Raw genomic sequence first — 21,439 nt, 5'->3', positions numbered from 1 at the left:
TACCTTCCTCCTAGGGAGTGTGATGTCATGCTTTGGAGCAACGAACGATCTCTCTAGCAGGTTAACTGATTGGGCGGCGTTATTTACACGAGTCATGACCCTCCAAACAGCGTTCATGAAGGCAAAGTGTTTGTTTTACGTGGGCAGTATGGTTGCAAAGCTGAACCTTAAAGGAATGTCCAGAAGGGCACCACCAGGAGTGGAGCCTACGGCGTAATTTGACTCAACACGGGCAACCTCAACCATGCCAGCTACAGAACAGATGCACACATTGCAAGCTTAATTCCGTTAACGAACGAGACTCCGTCATGCCCCGCGGTCCGAGTCCGGCTTACTAGAGGGACACGTGAGGCTCTGGCACATGAGATTGGCCAATAACTGGTGTGTCATGCCCTTACATGTCCATGGCTGCATGTGCGCTACACTGAAAAGGCCAGCGTTTGTCGCTTACAGGTGCAGATAACCCGCTGAACAACGTTAGTGATGGGGATCACTGATTACAATTATTACTCGCGAACGATGATTTCCCAGTAAGTGCAGGTCAACCGCAGTTCCGGAATTAGGCCTAACCCTCATTCCTAAAAAAATGAAAAACTTACGTGTGCAAACCACAGGTGCTGTAGCTTGCTTATCAGCTCGCCAGCCGTTCTCACGCCCAGTATGGATTACACGTGATTGCACAAAGGTGAGAAAGGGTACCGTATCCCCGGATAACATGTATGGATAGCGTACACATTCAAAAGATATGTCTATACATCAGGAGGCAGGCTCAGACGGTGTTAGGCCCAGTATGGCTTGCACGTGATTGCACAAAGGTGAGAAAGGGTACCGTATCCCCGGATAACATGTATGGATAGCGTACACATTCAAAAGATATGTCTATACATCAGGAGGCAGGCTCAGTATGGATTTGACGGCCCAGACTACACAGCGGAGGAGCAGGGAGAGGTAAAGATTGCAAATGCTGGGGCCCTGCCCAAGCAAGGGGGGCCCACTCATGGGCGTCGGTACTGGCACTGGGCCCCTCATAGTACGGCGGTGTGTCTGACGGCGGGTGTGCACCACCACCGTCAGAGACACTTGATTGCACTATGAGGGACCCTGTGCCAGTGCCCGTGCCCAAGAGTCGGCCTACCCACCTGTCCAGGGCAACGGCACTCACATGGTGTCGTGCGCTAGGTGGTGACCCCGGCCATGGGGGGGGAGGCAGCACAGTTAGGGAGTTTTAGAAAGTGGCATATGTTGATGTTGGTCATTCAGCTGATACAAAAGGCGAAATAGGTCAAGTCCCAGGAAGAGGTGGACCAAAGCAAGCCATTTTTCTGTCACTCTATGTGTCATCAGGGGAAGGTGGGACAAAATCCTTGGAAACCCATGCGTGGTTCATTTTAATGAAGGTTAGATCATCCACATTTTGGGTTGACAGACGGGTCCTTTTTTCTGTCAGGATTGATCCAGCTGCACTGAAGACTCTTTCCGATAGCACACTTGCAGCTGGGCAAGCGAGCTCCTGTAAGGCATATTGGGCCAATTCAGGCCAGGTGTCCAGTTTAGCGGCCCAATAGTCAAAGGGGAATGACCTGTGTGGAAGAACATCGATATGGGAGGAAAAGAAGTTTGTAACCATAGTTGACAACTGCTGTCTCCTGTCACTTTCCATCGATGCTGTATTACTAGTTGTGCGAGCGGTACTTGAAAAATCAGTCCACAACATTGTCATGAAACCCCTGTCTCCAACGCCACTTCTGCTGTATGCACCATGAACACCTCTGCCAAGCTGCCCCCGGCCCGTACGGCTCGTGTGAGAACCATCACCGCTGCTGTGTGCTGGGAATGGCTCAAGCAACCGATTTACCAGAGTTGCTTGTTTATTAGCCAATATTAGGTCAAGGTTCTCCTGTGGCATGATGTTTTGTAATTTGCCTTTATAGCATGGATCCAGGATGCTGGCCAACCAGTAGTCGTCATCGTTCATCATTTTGGCAATGCGGGGGTCCCTTTTTAGGATCCGCAAGGCATAATCTGACATGTGGGCCAATGTTCCCGGTGTCAATGATGCACTGCGAGTGCTGGTTGGAGGAGCACTTTCTGGCAAATCCACATCCCTCCAGTCACGCACAAACCCTGTACCAGACCTTGCCACGCCAACATTTTCACTTGCCCCACGAGATGCATCCTCCTCCCCTAAGTAATCATCCCCATCATCATCCTCCTCCTCCTCTTCTTCCTCCAACTCGTCCAGGAGAGGTCCCTGAGCAGACAATGGCTGAATGTCATCAAGGATTCCCTCCTCCTCTTCCTCCTCATCAACATTGGCTGCAGACGCCTGCTCCTTAAGGTGCGTCAAAGTTTGAATGAGCAGACGCATAAGTGGGATGCTCATGCTTAGGATGGCGTCGTCTGCGCTTACCAGCCGTGTGCATTCCTCAAAACACTGAAGGACTTTACAGAGGTCTTTCAGCTTCGACCACTGCACACCTGTCAACTCCATGTCTGCTCTCAAAGTGCCTGGCCGTGTATCCTCCCACAAATGCATTATGGCCTGCCTCTGCTCGCACAGCCGCTCCACCATGTGCAGGGTGGAGTTCCACCTTGTTGCAATGTCGATAATGAGGCGGTGGTTGGGAAGGTGGAGCAATCGCTGCAGCTTCTGCATACGAACGGAGTGTACAGGTGACCGGCGGATGTGCGCGCACAGTCTTCGCACCTTATGGAGCAGGGCTGTTAACTCCGGATAATTTTTGAGGAAGCACTGCACCACCAGGTTCAAGGTGTGAGCCAAGCAAGGTATATGGCTGAGTTTTGAAAGGGCTATGGCTGCCACAAAATTACGGCCGTTATCACTAACTACCTTGCCTGCCTCAAGATGTACACTGCCCAGCCATGACTCAGTTTGTCGCTTCAAGTACTCGGCCAGCACCTCGGCGGTGTGTCTGTCGCCCAAACACATCATCTGCAACACAGCCTGCTGACGCTTTCCACTAGCTGCTCGATAGGGGGACACCTCGTGTGCAACAGTGGCAGCTGCAGATGGAGTGCTCGTACGACTGCGCTCTGTGGACGAGCTTTCGCTTCTGGAGGAGGAGGAGGAGGAGGAGGGTCGAACGCCTACAGCCAACTGTTTCCTATACCGTGGGCTAGGCAGCACTGTCCCACCACCACTGTCCCCTGTGGACCCTGCATCCACCACATTAACCCAGTGCGCAGTGATGGACACGTAACGGCCCTGGCCATGCTGACTGGACCATGCATCAATTGTGAGGTGCACCTTTCCACTCACTGACTGCTTGAGTGCATGGACAATGCGGTCTTTCACATGATGGTGGAGGGCTGGGATGGCTTTGCGAGAGAAGAAGTGGCGACTGGGTAGGTCATAGCGTGGTACTGCATAGGCCATGAGTTCGCGGAAAGCTGCGCTTTCCACCAACCGAAAGGGCATCATCTCAAACGAGATTAGTTTGGCAATGTGGGCGTTCAAACCCAGTGTACGCGGATGAGAGACTGAGTACTTTCTTGACCTACTCATAGTGTCTGGGAGGGTGAGCTGGACTTGAGAGCTGCATATGGTGGAAGTAGCGGTGGACAGGGCGGACTGAGAGAGGGTTGAAGATGGTGATGGAGTTGGTGTTCTTTCTGATGGCCTAGATTCAGTATTTCGTTGATATAACAGTGGGATTCCCTGACTGCTGTGGCCTTGCAACGACACCTCATCATTTGCTGCTGTGCTAACCGGTGGGCTTACAGTGGGGGAAACAATGTAGTGTTGCTGACTACCTTCTTTGTGATCAGTTTCACATGTGGCACTTGAGGTTTGGTGTTGTGTCCACGCTTGCAAGTGCATGCTGGTTAAATGTCTAAGCATGCAACTGGTATTCAAATTTTTCAGATTTTTCCCTCGGCTAAAGGTCTTTGCGCACTTCTTACAGATAACCTTGGCCTGATCATGAGGATTTTGTTCAAAAAAGTGCCACACTGCACTCTTCCTACTTTGGCAGACATTTTGCGGCCTAGCACGCTGAGATGTTTTGACCCTCTGGACAAGCTGTCCAGCAACTCTTTTGATTTTTGGAACCTGTCTTTGGAGTGCTCCGGGCCTGCCAGATAACAGCTCTTGCGATGTTGATGTCTGCTGTGGATGCTCCTCATCTGAGCTATTGGAAGCAGCACCCTCTTCCCCCAATGGATGCCTATCTGGGTCAACAACTTGGTCATCCATCACCTCCTCTTCAATGTCATGTGCACCTTCCTCTGTGTCACCGTGTATGGTGGTATAGTGTGCGGGAAGGGGCACCTGAGTCTCATCAGGGTCAGAATCTGGCTCTGTACACTGCGAGGACAATGTAGTGCTCTGAGTGAATGTACCAGCAGAATCATCTATCAGTGGCTGTGCATCAGTGCACTCCATGTCAGATTCATCTTGGCCTGGGTAATTCACCATTTCACTTGATAATCCAGGCATGGTATGTGAAAACAGCTCCATGGAGTAATCAGTAGTATGGCCTGCGTCATCCTTCAATCTTGGTTGGGGTGAAGGACACAAGGAAAGGTGTGGTTCATGAACATGAGCCTCCAATGACGACTCATTGCTTTTACTTTTTACAACTGAAGAAGAGGAGGCGATAGAGCTGGAGGCTGAGTCAGCAATGTAAGACAAAACTTTTTCCTGATGCTCTGGTGTTAAAAGCGGTTTGCCAACTCCTAGAAACTAAGCCTTCGAAGCCTTATGGAGCCAGATGATGACGCAGGCTCAACACCTCCTGCATTCGGTCCTATTTTGCTTTTGCCACTACCATCAGATCCACCACCAACACCATCATTACCAGCTGCCAACCCCCGCCCAATTCCACGGCCTCTTCCACCAGCCTTCCTCATTTTTGGTAGAAATGTAGACAAAATCCTACAAACTATATAGTAATGTAAAACAAGGTACAAGGTGTCTATAGGACAGGGGAGATTTAGATTTTCTGCAGACACTTGTGGACACTGGACACTTGGATTGTGTGAGGCCCACTGAATATCACAGCGCTATGTCACAGGCTCGATGGCACAGGTGTGAAAAAAGTGACTACAGGATAAGGGAGATTTTGAATTTCTGCAGACACTTGTGGACACTGGACACTTGGATTGTGTGAGGCCCACTGAATATCAATGCGCTATGTCACAGGCTCGATGCAGCAGGTGTGAAAAAAGTGACTACAGGATAAGGGAGATTTTGAATTTCTGCAGACACTTGTGGACACTGGACACTTGGATTGTGTGAGGCCCACTGAATATCACAGCGCTATGTCACAGGCTCGATGGCACAGGTGTGAAAAAAGTGACGACAGGATAAGGGAGATTTTGAATTTCTGCAGACACTTGTGAACACTGGACACTTGGATTGTGTGAGGCCCACTGAATATCAGAGCGCTATGTCACAGGCTCGATGGCACAGGTGTGAAAAAAGTGACTACAGGATAAGGGAGATTTTGAATTTCTGCAGACACTTGTGGACACTGGACACTTTTGGATTGTGTGAGGCCCACTGAATATCAGAGCGCTATGTCACAGGCTCGATGGCACAGGTGTGAAAAAAGTGACTACAGGATAAGGGAGATTTTGAATTTCTGCAGACACTGGACACTTGGATTGTGTGAGGCCCAATGAATATCAGAGCGCTATGTCACAGGCTCGATGCAGCAGGTGTGAAAAAAGTGACTACAGGATAAGGGAGATTTTGAATTTCTGCAGACACTTGTGGACACTGGACACTTGGATTGTGTGAGGCCCACTGAATATCAGAGCGCTATGTCACAGGCTCGATGCAGCAGGTGTGAAAAAAGTGACTACAGGATAAGGGAGATTTTGAATTTCTGCAGACACTTTTGAACACTGGACACTTTTGGATTGTGTGAGGCCCACTGAATATCAGAGCGCTATGTCACAGGCTCGAGGGCACAGGTGTGAAAAAAGTGACTACAGGATAAGGGAGATTTTGAATTTCTGCAGACACTTGTGGACACTGGACACTTTTGGATTGTGTGAGGCCCACTGAATATCACAGCGCTATGTCACAGGCTCGATGGCACAGGTGTGAAAAAAGTGAATTGTAGAATTGGGCAGAATAGGAATCTCCCTAGAGTGTAGGTCTGTAAGAACGGAACAAGTCCTCGACTTATCCTTCCACAGTGACACACAGATAGCTTCACTGTGGCTGTGATAACAGCCGTTACACGGTACTGTGTGAGGAGCGTACACCGCTGTATGGTGTGAATAAATGCACGCTCAGTACCTTAGCAGGACAAAAAAAAAAATTGGGATTGCTTTTAAAAAAGCAGTTTGCAGAGCAGTGGGTAAACAGCAATGCAGCTGTCAGGAAGCCTTAGAAGGCAGCCTAACAACCAACACCGCTGATCCACCACAATATAGCCTCCCCTTGCACTGCACACACAGTGAGTGGTGTGTTGCACAGGCAAAATCGCTAGCAGCAGAAGCAGTTTTATTGTCTTCTTCCCTGCCTAATGCTCTCCCTACAGAATCAGCAACCTCTCCCTATGCTAAGATCGGCAGAAGTAAGATGGCGGTCGGCGTGCACGCCCTTTTATAACCCCTGTGACGCCCACCAAAGCAAGCCAATCACTTGCATGCCCTTCTGAAAGATGGTGGTGACCCCTGCCTATGTCACCACGTTGCCCACAGTGTCCGTGGATCCTGATTGGCTGAAAAAGAGCGCTAAACAAACTTTTGAAACGCGACTTTGGCGCGTAAGTCGCCGACCTCATGGCCGACCTCATCCTAGGGTCGGGTTTCGTTTCATGAAACCCGACTTTGCCAAAAGTCGGCGACTTTTGAAATTGTTCGACCCGTTTCGCTCAACTCTACTCCTGACGATCACAGGAATTCGATATCGCCGTCATATTTTTTATTGGAATTTTACGTTTTCATAGATAGAAAACACGGCATGACTGCTGTCAGCAATCTGGCCACTATTAATTTGGGGCTTATAGGCATGTGTAACAGTTATTAAAAAATATGCATATTCTTTCTCGATAAGTCCTGAAGTTGAAAATATATGTCCCACTTATATCGGGTCTATAAAAACCCCAATATTGATAACTTTCCACCGGTTCCCAAATGGCTAGTTGCAGATGTACAGTTTCCTTTCAACTCAGGATTTGTTTCCTGCAGACAATGAAGATTTCTAAACTTCTCCATCAATGTGTACACACGTCTTTTGTTATATTTACCTCAGAAAAGATCTTTCCTGTTTAATTACCTGTACTCTTTAGGGAGTCTTAATTAGTTTTTTCACTTCTTAGCTACCACTAATGTCTTCACTTCCCATATGTCAGCTGTGTAATTCTACTTCAGGGAGGGTTGTAGATTGTAAGTTCTTTCTCCTACTGCGATTCTGTGTGAGAGAGAGGGGGGGGGGTGAATGCTGCATCACTGGAGCTGTGTTATGGATCTTAATGTTTTTTATGACACCTATCCTCCAATAACCTTGTGCCAAAAAACAGCAGACATGGGTTCTGTTCTTCTTAGGGTGTGTGCACACGTTTCAGATTCTGCTGTGGAATTTTCCGAGCAGATTTTGCTAAATCCGCAGGTAAAATGACCTGCGTTTTACCTGCGGATTTAGTGCAGATTTACTGCTGTTTTTGTGCGGTTTTACCGTGCAGTTTTACACCTGCGGATTTCTATAATGGAGCAGGTATAAAACTGCTGCAGAACTGCACAAAAGAAGTGACATGCTGCAGTTTTAAATCCGCACCAAATCTGCGTGGAAAAATCCACAGCATGTGCACAGCGTTTTTTGTTTTACATAGCCTTAAATGGTACTGTACATCACTTGCAGTTCTGCTGCAGTTCTTCAGGGCCAAATCTGCTGCAGAACTGCAGAAGAATCCGCACCGTGTGCACATACCCTAAGCAGCTGCCTCGGTCTCTGAAAATGATAACACCCACAAAACAGGAGAAGGTTATAAGAAGATAGCAAAGCGTTTTCAAGTTGTCCTTTCCTCAGTTTAGTGTCACGTCGCCGTCGGACTCGCTGGCTGGTGCTCCTGCCTCGGCCGCTGGGAGTCCGTTGGACTCGGTGGCTGGTGCTCCTGCCTCGGCTGCTGGGAGGCGCCGGACTGTCACGTTGCCATTGGACTTGGTGGCTGGTGCTCCTGCCTCGGCCGCTGGGAGGCCGTTGGAATCAGTGGCTGGTGCTCCTGCCTCGGCCGCTGGGAGGTGCCGGACTCCTTCAACTGGTGGTGCCGGTGATAGGAGGGCTATATCCTCATATGGTCCCGCTCCTTTGACGCATGCCTCTGTCATTGGGAATCGCCGTGTTTCTCCTGTGGGTGATGGTGGTGACAGAGAAGGGGTCCCTGTGCAGGCGTCTGGTGGGCACAGGCTTCGCTCGTCTGTCAAAGGTGAAGTGGTTGGTGCCGGTCGTGTATCCCCATCTGGCCTGGTTCTGGGGGCGGTCCAGATTAGGTCATCAGGCTGTGAGCCTGTGAGAGGTAGCTGTGTCCTTCAAATACTTTGGAGCCTGTCCTGCAGGCCGCCAGATATAGTCTTGGTTTCCCCAGTGATCTAGTGTTTAATTACTATTTTGACTCTGACCTTAGCCTGGAGTTTTGACCCTTCTACAGCCTGCTGATTTTGTACCTCCGCTGCTCGTCCGGTTTTTGACTTTGACTCCTGACTACGCTTTCGGTCCTGTTTATTAGTCCCTTCCTGGCGACCGTCCTGCTCCAATCCGCTGCTCTCATAGGCAGCTACCCCTTTGGCTCCGCTGTAATTCCAGATCCCTGTATGGGGGGTAAAGGGTCTCAGGGTTTCTCGGGGTGTTGTCCTACTTGCAGCTCAGACTCGCAACAGACGGACGTTACATTTAGAATGTGATTAAGATATGGCAGTTAGCAAGAACAACAGAGGTCAAGATATGATGTAGACGACCAAGCAAAATTTCAGAAAGAGCTGCTTGTAGGATTGCTAGAGAGGCAAATCATAACCCCCACTCAACTGCAAAAGACCTTCAGAAAGATTTATCAGACTCTGGTGTTGTGGTATATTGTTCTACTGTTCAGATACACCTGTACAAATATGGCCTTCATGGAAGAGTCATCAGAAGAAAACCTCCCCTGCGTCATTACTATAAATTTCAGTATCAGAACTATGCAACAGAATATCTAAACTAGCCTGATGCAGTTTGAAAACATATCCTGTGGATGAGATTAAAATATAACTCTTTGGCCACAGTGATCAATGGTATGTGTGCAGAAAACCCCCCCACAGAATTTCACAAAAAGAACATCTCGCCAACCTTTAAAGGGAATCTGCCACCAGTTTTGGCAGATATAAGTTACAGCCAACACCTTTCAGGGCTGATATACAGCTTTCTATAATGCTGTATATCTGCCCCAAACCCAACCTGTAAGAGAAGAAAAATAACTTTTTTATAACTGCGAGCCGGCCCAGTCCGAGGGGTCTCACTCTTCTTGGTCCGATGCCTACCATCTTCATGTGATGCCGCCTTCCTGCTTGCTTCATGTGGATGACATGTCCCTACATCATCCACACAGTCTCCTCGGCACCGCGCTCCTGCGCAAGCGTACTTCTTTGCCCTGTTGCGTACAGAGCAAAGAACTGTAGTAGGCAGGTGCTGGACCTCTTTGACAGAGTAGTACACCTGCGGAGGAGCGCAGTGTCGAGGAGTCTGTGTGGATGACGCAGGGATGTGTCATCCACAATAAGCAAGCAGGAGAGCGGCATTGCAAGATGATGGGCGGCGCCGGACCAAGACCTGCGACACTCCTCGGAGCGGACCGCCCTGCAGGTGAGTGTAATAAAAGATATTTTTCTTCTCTTAAAGGTCGGGTTGGTGGCAGATATACAGCATTACAGAATGCTGTATATCAGCCCTGAAAGGTGATGGCCGTAACTTATATCGGCCAACACTGGTGACAGGTTCCCTTTAAGCATGGTGGAAGATCAATCATGCTTTGGGTTTGTGTTGCAGCCAATAGTACGGGGAACATTTCATGGGTAGAAGGAAGAATAGATTCAATGAAATTTCCACAAATTCTTGATGCAAATGTAAGGGGACCGAGAAATGTTGTTGCTCGTTGTATGTAAATATGTTATTTTGTGGTACTGCTACACTTCTGGTGTATTACCATTGTATACGCAATTGGTACTGCTACATCTTAAATGTATTACCATTAATGTTATATGCTCATTGCTTTGCACAATATAAGTATAGGGCAAGTGTAATGCTTGAGAATGGCTACTAGATGGGGGCATCCTAGCACACACTATTTGTAGTCAGAGATAGGTTTAGTGTAGGGTTAATATAATAGGAGGATAGGAGGGGCTTCCGGGAGTTAAGGCTAGAGGAGAAGGGAAGTTAGTCAGACGGGGCCAGGGTGCCTGAAGTGTCCACATGGGCTATAGGCCCAGGACAGCACGGCAGCCACACAATGTTTAGCAGCTGCAGCCCACGTTATCCACGGCCACTGGGCATCAATGCAGTGGGCCAGTACAGGAGTAGGAAGATGTGGCGACTTATAGCCTGGGTGGTCTTCTTTAGGGTGGGAGACGGTTGGAGTGAGGAACTGAAGGAAGTTGGACTTCGACGGAACGATACAGACGGGCCAGATGCTTTTCCAGAGGCATCCAAACTGGGTGGCGGATGATTTTGTGTCTGGGGCGAAACAGGCAGAAGGAATTGTCATCATGGCGAGGTTAGGCGAGGAAAGATCCGGGGAGCAGTCTAAGATGGTCCGGTTCGGACATGTGCTGCACAGAAGCGTCAGCAGAGCAGGGATAGATGAAGAGACAAGTGAATTCCATGATGTACCAACTGTGGATGTAACGTGTGAAGTGCTAAGTAAAAAAGAATGTTCAAGATATCCTGAACTGTGTCTCCATTACTGGGGGTCGCATGGAAGAGGGGCCGTCGTTGCCTGAAAAGTGCTCAGGGGGACTTGAACCTGGAGATACTGGTACGCTGAGAAGTGGAATACAGTTTTCTGTGAGGGAAGGTCAGGACACAGATGCTTCAGTGTCTCTGGTCACGACTACAGTTCAGGCGTCCCCTTACACAAGCATAACACCATCTGTAAAAAGCTGAAGGTGAAAAGAGGACGAGGATGGCTTCTACAAATAGGTAATGAGCCTAAACACACATCACAATTCACAATAGAAGACCTCAAAAGGCTCAAGCTGAAAGTTTTACAATGACCCTCACACAGTCCCTCGATCTGAACATCATTGAAAATCTGTGTCTAGACCTCAGAATAGCAGAGGATGGAAGACGACCCAGGAATCTCACAGAACTGGAGGAATTCTCCAAGGAGGAATGGAGAAAAATCCCTCAAACAAGAATTGAAAGACTCCTGTCTGGCTACAAAAGGTGTTTACAAGCTGTGATACTTTCACGAGGGGGCGCTACTAGATGCTAACCATGCAGGGTGCCCAAACTTTTGCATCGGCCCATTTTACGTTTTGCAATTTTTAAAATGTAAAAGATGAAAATATATATATTTTTTTGCCTAAAATATAAAGGAAATGTGCCATCTGTAACTTTATGCCTTTTAGAGATCATTTCATCTTCAACTTGCTTAACTGTAAACAATAACAGTAATTTTGACGAGGGGTGCCCAAACTTTTACATCATGTACATTACTGTACAAGACAATGCAGAAGTGATTCGGCTCTGTATTTTGTATAGTTCTGTAATAGGAGAGGGGCAGTTATCACTGAATCCACTAATTTAGATCCTCATCTATCATAAATTTAAACACTAAGCAAATCAGATCTGAGTTGTCAGGATGGCGGTAAATTAGATTTGTATCGCCATCTGTTGGTCTTAAGGTGGTACTGCAATGCAATGTATGAAAATTGGACTACGCAGGGGAGAGATTCGGTTCCGGCGTCAGTCTGCATTATTTAACTGTATATCTTGTCTCTGCAACAGTTACATGATAATAAAATATTAGAAGATATAGATACCAAGACACATAAATGATGTGTTGTTTTGCATAAATCAATAATACAAGGGAACATAAGACACTTTGTAATATATCGTATCAGTGACATCTGCTTCTTTTTCCCTTTTGGAGCCACTTCTCTCCTTCCCGCCTGATGATCTTATAATTCACTTCAATTCAAAAATTGCTAAAATCCATCCACAAGATTGATTTACTTGAGATACAACAGATTACAGTTATTTATTGTCTATCTATGGATGTGGGAGGAGGCTGAATTCACATCTACATTTCTCAATACTGATCTTTGATGTCCTCATTGTTGCTTTTTAGTTGGTGTTTTATATGATCCCAACGCTCTATTCACAATACTGCTTTATAATGTCCCCAATACTGCTCTATAGTAAGTGTTTCATCCAACCCCAGAGCTGGATTCACAACTACACTGCTCAGTACTGCTGTATAATTTCCTCAGTATTGCTTTCTAGGAAGTGTTTTATTCCACCCCAGAGCTACGTTCACAGTACTGCTATATATTGTCTTCAATGCTGCTTTCCAGTAAGTGCTTTATCTCATGCCAGAAAAGGTTTCACAGCTAGTCTGCTCAGTATTACTGTATATTGTGCTTCATGCTGATGCTGCTGCCTGATAGGTGTTCTTCTTACCCCATTGCTCGATTCACAGCTATGCTGCTCAGCACTACAGTAGTATATTGTGCTTCATGTTGCTGTGGCCTTTAAGGCAGGAAATCCACATTTTTTTCAAGTTTTTACCACGTTTCTCGCGTGTTTTTGTGCGGATTTTTCGTGTTTTTTTCCTGAGCCTCCTAATACAATGATATAGTGGCAAATGTGCAGATTTTCTGCAAGTTTAATGAACATGCCGCGTTTTTTTCCGCGATGTGTTTTTTTTTTTTTTCGGAAAAAGACACATCATGGGCACAAAAATTGCTGAATGCATTCTAATAATGGGATGCTTAATGTATGCGTTTTTAAAGCGTTTTTGCAGTGGAAAAACGCAGCAAAAACGCAAAAAGTCCTGAACATGGGCACACAGCCTTAGTATATATTTATATCACCCCAGAGCTGAATTTTCATCTATGCTGTTGTGTACTGCTGTATAATATTTATTTTTTTAATTAGATGTATTTATATTTGTTTCTCCTGCTTTCTAGTATATATTTATCTCACCCAGGTGCTGGATTCACAGCTACACTGTTCAGGTGCTGGATTCACAGCTACACTGTTCACTACTGCTGTAGAATACCCTTCATGCTGCTACTGCTGCTGCTGCTGCTACTGAACCTGTGCTAGAAAAAGACAGAAGAGCAGGAAACCCTCATTTCTGAGTGTGCTGTGCTTGGAAAACATCATAGCGGCTAGTCTGCACCCACTAGCTCAGAGACAACTTAAAATTAGAGATAGAGCATGCAGAGGGAAAACTGGTGAAAAGTGCAGGATACAAATCATATAATTGCCAGAAATAGTGTTATGTCTCATGTATACATCTGTCAGCTTATTTAGAACAGTCCACAAAAATACGGGTATGTTTAATAACAAAAAATGTGCAAAAATTATTATAATCTCTGGCTGGGAGGCAGCTTGCTTCATCAGAACCCTTCCCCAACTTTTCTGTAATGGAAACACAGTCTCCTTTCTCTCCGTTATTTCTCATCTTATGAAGATTTACTGAGTTTTATTATTTTTGGCATCATTGTGACATTGAAACATCGTATTTATAAATGTATCAATGCCATTTATTAGTCTAAAATGTGGACGGGGCTTCAGAGTTGTACCAGTTGGATGCAGTGTGTGCACTATAGGATGCACTATGTGGCGGGATAATCCTTATTCTGCAATGAAGGTCTGACATTTTTTATTTTATTTCAGTTTAAGACCATCAACAAAGGGAAGAAAACCAACATCATAGACTCCATGCTGAGGATGCTGGAGCAATACTCCAGCAACTTAGAAGATTTGATCCGAGAGAGAACGGAAGAGCTGGAGGTGGAAAAACAGAAAACGGAAAAACTTCTCTCACAAATGCTGCCTCCGTGAGTAGACGTCGCGCCATTGCTACACCTGGAAGGGATGTCGATTAGTTGCCCCCTCCCTCTGCGAGCTAATAAAGAGGGGCAAAGTACGTGACCTTAGGCATAGATATCATAGAGGCAGACCATAAAGCAGCTCTAGGGCCCTTAGAAATAAGGGGCCCCTTTGCTGTAGGGTAACAGGAGCGACTGGATAGGTGATAAATGTTAGATCTCTTCTTGCTTTCTGTGAATGGGACAATTTTTTTTTTTTTTTACATCTTGAGGCTGAAAACCTCTCCTGTTCGAATTCTTATCAGCGCTGGAGGTTTGTTACATTGTCTATAGTGATGAGCAAATCTGATGAAATTCAAGATTCACTCGAATTCAGGCAGGAAGTTTGATTGCAATCAACTTTATTCAGTGCAAATCTAAGGTGTCTAATTGCTTTCTGGGATCTCTCGAGACCTGGGATGAAAAAAATAAAGTCACTGCTCTCCTTTCCCACCTCCTGCTCTCCTTTCCCGCCTCCTGCTCTCCTTTCCCACCTCCTGCTCTCCTTTCCCGCCTCCTGCTCTCCTTTCCCACCTCCTGCTCTCCTTTCCCGCCTCCTGCTCTCCTTTCCCGCCTCCTGCTCTCCTTTCCCACCTCCTGCTCTCCTTTCCCGCCTCCTGCTCTCCTTTCCCGCCTCCTGCTCTCCTTTCCCACCTCCTGCTCTCCTTTCCCGCCTCCTGCTCTCCTTTCCCGCCTCCGCAGCCCCACCCCCTCTGGTCCTCTCTGCAGGTCCCTCCGGGTCTCTACTTCTCTTCTCCAAGGCATCGTCTTCTTCCTCCATATTCATTCTGTACCAGAACTTTCGACACAAAGTACGCCTCTGAAGTCACAATGCCTTTCATGACAAATCTGCCTGCGGGGGGGGGCAGAGCAAAGGACCCACCCCTTTATGGAATATCCTCCATGATCTTCAGACTTCAGCACAAATCTACATCCTTGTTACATTGCATGATTCTGAAATTAGAGGATTGTCTGGGAATGAGGACTGTATGGGACAGATCCTTACTTGTTTTGAGTCTCTGGGTGCAATCTATTCTATTATTTCTAAACACAGTTTTTCGGTGATTCCTTTGTATCCCCGTTCATACTGCACACACACACAATACACCATTCGAAATGTAAACTTGCCCCCTTCAGCAAGAAAAGAGCCAAACAAACCACACATCCACGATTCTATCACTAAATACAGTTTAAACCTTCATTTTCATAAACCTGCAGAAAGACACAGTGACCTGCAGGTGGCGCCTGAACCGGAAGACATTTATTGGCCTCTACCTATCAAACCAATTTATTATATTACCAGTCTACATATATAAATACCTGTCTGTGTTCATCAGCTCATGAAATACATTTACATTTGACCAGCTTTCTTTTTCTGAAATTACCTGCGCCCCGACGAGCAATGTGCGAAAATTTCACACGGGCCATGGTAGTAAAGAGTATTGTTATTCACTGACAATAAGCTGAAACTTTAGATATTAGAAAGTTTCAGAACTTTATGTAATTATCATCACATATAGTAAGTGCCATTGATTGACCTTAAAGGGGCATTTACTGGGTGAAAATTAGAAATACTACAAGTTTCCCTCTAACACCCCTGGTATCTTCCCGCTCACCTTTCCATTTATGTCTTTCAGGTCTGTTGCTGAAGCTCTTAAAACCGGCGCCACGGTTGAGCCAGAATATTTTGATCAGGTTACGATCTACTTCAGCGACATCGTCGGATTTACCACCATCTCGGCCCTTAGTGAACCCATCGAGGTGGTCGACCTTTTGAACGACCTTTATTCTTTATTTGACGCCGTTCTGGGAAATCACGATGTATATAAGGTAAGTAAGGGGCTTTCTATAATCTTGCATGGCATAGCGGAAGCATGGATCTCCATTGTCCCGAATTTCTAGAATTTTTTTTTTTTAAATTCTGTTCATCAACCAGGGGCCCAAAACAAATTTTCAAAATGTTGGGTTCACCTCTCACATGACCGAATGAGATCAGTTACCGGCGTCAATGGTCACATGAGACGTCATGGCCTATGAGGCCAATTGGTGGCCTCAACACCTAAAGAGAAGAACCAAAGACCAGTGTGAGGGCAGCGGTGGAGTGACTATGATATATTTTATTATTTTAGCCCCTTCCCAGCCAGACACTATTTTACCAGATTGCTGCAAATTGAATTCCAAACATTTCTAATTCACAAGAATCTGAAATTAATTTCACATTAGCCGTATAAGTATGTATCAGTTTGTTCTTCTCTAATACTCACCAATTGTCTCAGGACATTCAGGGGTTTCCTGAAAAAAAGGAGTCCTCATAGTTCCCAAAAGTGTTGAAAAATCTCCAAGGCACCACCAAAGCCTCCTTAGAAAGCAGCATTTGTGGTTTCTGGTCTGTGAATTTGGGTTGCTCCATCATTAGACAGGACACCAGGGTTGGAATCAAAATTTGGGTGGGGTGGGGGGATTAATGAAACATAGAATATGCATGCAGGGGCATGGCCTGAGAAGTAGGTGTGGTTATGGGTAACTCAATCCATCTTCTCCTGTGGGTCATTTAAAAAAAGTTGGCAAGTGTAGTTTAATTAAAGGAGTCATAACAAGTATATGTTATCCTCTATAGGGATCATTTCTTGATCGCTAGGGGTTTCACAACTGGAACCACCAATGATTCCAAGGATGGGGCTCTGCTGAGTCCCATCTGAGTGTAGCATAGGTCCAGAATGCACGCCTCCACTTCCCTCATTTTTTTTAAGAGACTGACGCTTGGTGACTTCAAGTTTCTTGGGAATGGTGAGAGCCTAGTAATTGGCAACCTAGCAATCAAACTGATCTTGTCCCCCTATTTACGTAAGTTACATCTCATTGCAGGTGGAGACCATCGGTGATGCCTACATGGTGGCCTCGGGGCTTCCAAAGCGGAATGGAAACAAGCACGCCGCCGAAATAGCCAACATGTCTCTGGATATCCTCAGCTCTGTGGGCAGCTTCCAGATGAGACACATGCCAGACATTCCGGTCAGGATCCGGATAGGTTTACACTCAGGTAGGACGTTCTCTTCAGTCTCACATCATAGTGACTACTGGAAATCGGAAAAGTGGATCCAGACAAGCAGAGGGAAATCAAGTATAATTGTTCTGCCTTTGTCCTCCCACCCAGGGCCTTGTGTAGCCGGAGTCGTTGGCCTCACCATGCCGCGTTACTGTCTATTCGGAGACACTGTGAACACGGCGTCACGGATGGAATCTACAGGACTGCGTAAGTCATTGGGTGTGGAAGTGAAACGTGAAAAACTCACAACGGATCAATGGAAAAGAATGTTTTGTTTTTAAAATCCCCTTGAAGAACCAAACATAGAGGGGACAATTTGTTTTAGTATTTGTGCCTTTTTTCCTCTCTAGTTTTTGGTGTTTTTAATTTGCGCTTTATTTTTCCTTTAATTTCAGTCTTTTTTTAAGCGTTCACCTGTTTCTTTCTTAGTTCGCCACTTTGGGCAGAGTTATAGGGTTTCCTGATGTTTTTGCTCGATCCATTATTTGTGACTTTTCAAAAAGTCGCAAAACTTTTCTGCAAATGTATTTCTGTGCCCCCTCTCCCCGAAGTGATTTTATGTGTGCCAGAAATTTTTAAAATGTATGACTTCTTGCAAAAATCTGCAAAAAGGCATATTATAAAAAAAAGACCATTTTTTACTTTGGGCAAAATTCACGAACCATGCTCGCTTTTTTTGTGGTATTTGGTGCAAAAACTGGCAACGAATTCCACAAGTCAAAGAAAAAAGAAAAGAGACTTAAAGGGAATTTATCAGCAGGTTTTTGTTATGTAATCTGACAGCAGCATGATGTAGGGGCTGAGACCCCGATTCCAACGAAATATCACTTGGTTTACTGGGTGCAGCAGCTTTGATAAAGTCACGGTTTTCTCTGCTTCAGATCTAGCAGAGCTCGGACTAAAATTGTCAGCACCTTTTCAAAATTGTGGCAAACAACTACCGTAATTATTATTATTTGTTTCAATCATGTGATGCTCATTCAAACTCACCTGTGGCAAGTAACAGGTGTGGGCAATATGAAAATCATATGAAAATGGGACAAGTTGACTCAACCTTTGCATTGTGTGTCTGTGCGTGCTACACTAAGCATGGAGAACAGAAAGATGAGAAGATAACTGTCTGAGGACTTTAGAACCAAAATTGTTGAAAAATATCAATAATCTCAAGGTTACAAGTCCATCTCCAGAGATCTGGATGTTCCTTTGACCACAGTGCGCAACATAATCAAGAAGTTTACAAAGCACTGTAGCTTATCTCCCTTGAGAGAGAAAAACTGATGAAAGGTTGTAATGCAGGATAGTCCAGATGGTGAATACACAGCCCCAATTAAGTTCCAAAGAAATTTAAGCTGTCCTGCAGGCTCAGGGTCCATTAGTGTCAGTGTGAACTATCCATCGACATTTGAATGTAATGAAATGCTATGGCAGGAGACCCAGTAGAACACCACTTCTGACACAGAGACATAAAAAATCTAGACTGCAGTTTGCCAAAATGTACAAGTGTAAGCCAAAATCCTTATGGGAAAGTGTCTTGTGGACAGATGAGACCATGATAAAGCCTTTTGGTAAAACACATTATTCTACTGTTTACCAAAAAATGGAATGAAACCTACAAAGAAAAGAACACAGTACCTACTGTTAACTATGGTGGAAGTTCAAAGATGTTTTGGGGTTGTTTCATAGCCTCTGGCACTGGGTGCCTTGACTGTGTGCAAGGCATCATGAAATCTGAAGATTATCAAAGGATTTTTGGTGACAATACAGTGCCCAGTGTCAGAAAGCTGGGTTTGCGTCCTCGGTTATTGGTCTTCCAGCAGGACAATGACCTCAAACATACTTTAAGAAGACCCAAGAAATGGATGGAAACAAAGCGCTGGAGAATTGTGAAGAAGCGGCAATGAGTCCGGATCTAAATCACATTGATCACCGTGGAGAGATCTTAAAATTGCTGTTGGGAGAAGACGCCTTCAAATATGAGAGACCGGGAGCAGTTTACAGAAGAAGAATGGCCCAACATTCCAGCTGAGAGGAGTAAGAAGCTTGTGGATGGTTATAGGAAGCGACTGATCGCAGTTATTTATTTCAAAGGGCGTACAACCAAATATTAAGTTACCAATTTTGTCCAGACCATTTTTGGGGTTGTGTGTGAAATTATGTCCAATACCGGTTAACCTGTGTATAACAAAATGTGTAACTGCAGTAATATTCTGGGAGAAATACTTCATTTTCTGGAACAATTTCAAGGGTGCCAACACTTTCGCACACCACTGTAAATTGCACCATTTCACAGCAGTTCTATTTTTGTTTTCTTGTTTTTAGCACATTTTGTGTGTAAAACGAATGGTGTCCATAAAAACTGCAACTCGTCCCCTAAAAACAAACAAGCCCTCACATGGTTATGTTGAGAGAATTAAAAAAAAAAAAAAGTATGGCTCTTGCAAGAGGGGGAGAGAAAAATGAAAGCACAAAAAAAACGAAAATTGCCAGTGGCGGGAAGGGGTTAAAGGGACACACCCGGACATCACCGGCCATTTTTATAGGAAATATTTGGTAACATTATTTGCCCATTTTGCAGCTTACAGAATCCACGTCAACCAAAGCACAGCGGCCACGCTGCGGACCCTAAATGAAAACTACAAAATAGATGTTAGAGGGAAGACAGAATTAAAGGTAAGATTGGGATGTGACCAGTGTATACAGCACTGCGTAATGCCGCCAATTAGAAATGTCCGTTCATTCTGTATGACCCTGTTACATGACCACATTCGCCAATCTTCTCGCCATTAGAATACGTTGGGCACCTTACAGTTGTGACCACCGGATGGCGCCATACCCAGTGTTATTACAGTAATGGCCACTTTCCGAAACGTATAACCGCTACTGACTGTTCAGCCAGGAGATCAGAAAAATGTAGATTTGCTTCTAATATTCTTTTTTTTTTTTTTTGTTCTTTTTCTTTAGGGCAAAGGTATAGAAGAAACGTATTGGTTAGTAGGAAAAGATGGTTTCACTAAACCATTACCGAAACCGCCATTTGTAAATCCAGGGTATGTATAAATACTTTACCAAGTGTGCCTATGACATTTTGGCACTGGGTTCTGGGGGTCTTGATTTTGGGGGCAGCTTTCCAAATCATAGAATCCTAGAATGGTAGAGTTGGAAGGGACCTCCTGGGCCATCTGGTCCAACCCCCTGCTCAAATTAACCTGCGTAATAATAAAAGTCATTTTTTTTAAGAACCAAAGACGTAAAATGGTCGGGAACATGCGGCGCCGCACTGGGTACCGAATATAGGATAGGGCGGCACTAAGCAATGCCCAAAAGGGACTTGGGTCACCTTAGGTAGACTGTTCTCAATATGCCGAAAGATCTCTTACAGAGATAGATTTAGGGTTACCCTCATGTCGGATGATGCCCTCCCTATATTGGATGGTATCCACTGCATACGGTATAATTATAAGCCCTATATAATATGGTTCTCCAAAGCGCACTTCCATAGGTTTGCTGAAATTTACCGAAGCAATAATGCTATACATTGCGACACTGCTAAATAATGCACAGTGCCAAATAAGTACCGCCATTCAGTGCTTAAAAGATACTGCTATTAGAGTGATCGATAAAGCAATGATATACAGTACTCCATACCCAGCAAATTAAGGTACAGTGCCACTAAACGCCTAGTGAATACCGCCACACGGTGCTCATGTAATGCGGTCAAATGTTGGCCAAGTAACACACAGGAAGCTAAATAACAATGCAAAATACTGCAATGTGCCACAACTCCTAGCAAATTCCGCCATACTGTACGCGAGTAATACCGACATATGTTGTGCAAATAACACAGTTATCTAAATACCGATACTATATATTCCACCACTGTCATACACTGCATATCTACCCAACGCCTATTAAATACGGCCACACAGTGCTCAGATAATACAGACATATAATCCACATACGGTAGTTACCTAAGAACTCGTTACGATATGACAATACCATGCAGTACAAAATTGTACAGTGCTGCTCAGTGACAAGTAAATACCGCCAAACAGTTCTCAGATAATGCTAACCAATGCTGTCGAAAAAACAAACATTTACCTAAATAACAATGTAATACAGTCCACCACTGTAATACACCGCAAGGTAATGTGCACTATCAAACCATGCCTGGTAAATACTGACACTAGGGGTTCAAATAATACTGACATATGTCTTCAAAATAAAACACACAGTTGCCTAAGTAAAAATCAGTTATTGTAGGTCATCAACATAACTGCGACTGTTCAGTGATACATAATCCCAAGTAAATACCGCCACATAGCGCTCAAGTAATATCAACATACCGCA

General features: G+C 45.3%; 1 protein-coding gene across 1 annotated transcript in view; it reads left to right on the top strand.

Annotated features, from left to right (window-relative positions):
- LOC141051490 (retinal guanylyl cyclase 2-like) overlaps positions 1-21,439 on the top strand; it is a 100,392-nt gene that overhangs the window by 61,349 nt on the left and 17,604 nt on the right. Inside the window, exons 12-17 of the mRNA XM_073548412.1 lie at positions 13,853-14,016; positions 15,684-15,876; positions 16,912-17,086; positions 17,201-17,299; positions 19,668-19,762; positions 20,054-20,139. Coding sequence (XP_073404513.1) covers positions 13,853-14,016; positions 15,684-15,876; positions 16,912-17,086; positions 17,201-17,299; positions 19,668-19,762; positions 20,054-20,139 — 812 coding nt within the window. The remainder of the gene's footprint in view (positions 1-13,852; positions 14,017-15,683; positions 15,877-16,911; positions 17,087-17,200; positions 17,300-19,667; positions 19,763-20,053; positions 20,140-21,439) is intronic.

The sequence above is a fragment of the Dendrobates tinctorius genome, unplaced genomic scaffold, assembly GCF_039654945.1.
Source record: "Dendrobates tinctorius isolate UK_male_01 unplaced genomic scaffold, ASM3965494v1 ptg000157l, whole genome shotgun sequence".
In the NCBI taxonomy this organism is placed as follows: Eukaryota; Metazoa; Chordata; class Amphibia; order Anura; family Dendrobatidae; genus Dendrobates; species Dendrobates tinctorius.
This window is presented reverse-complemented; position numbering and strand designations above follow the sequence as displayed.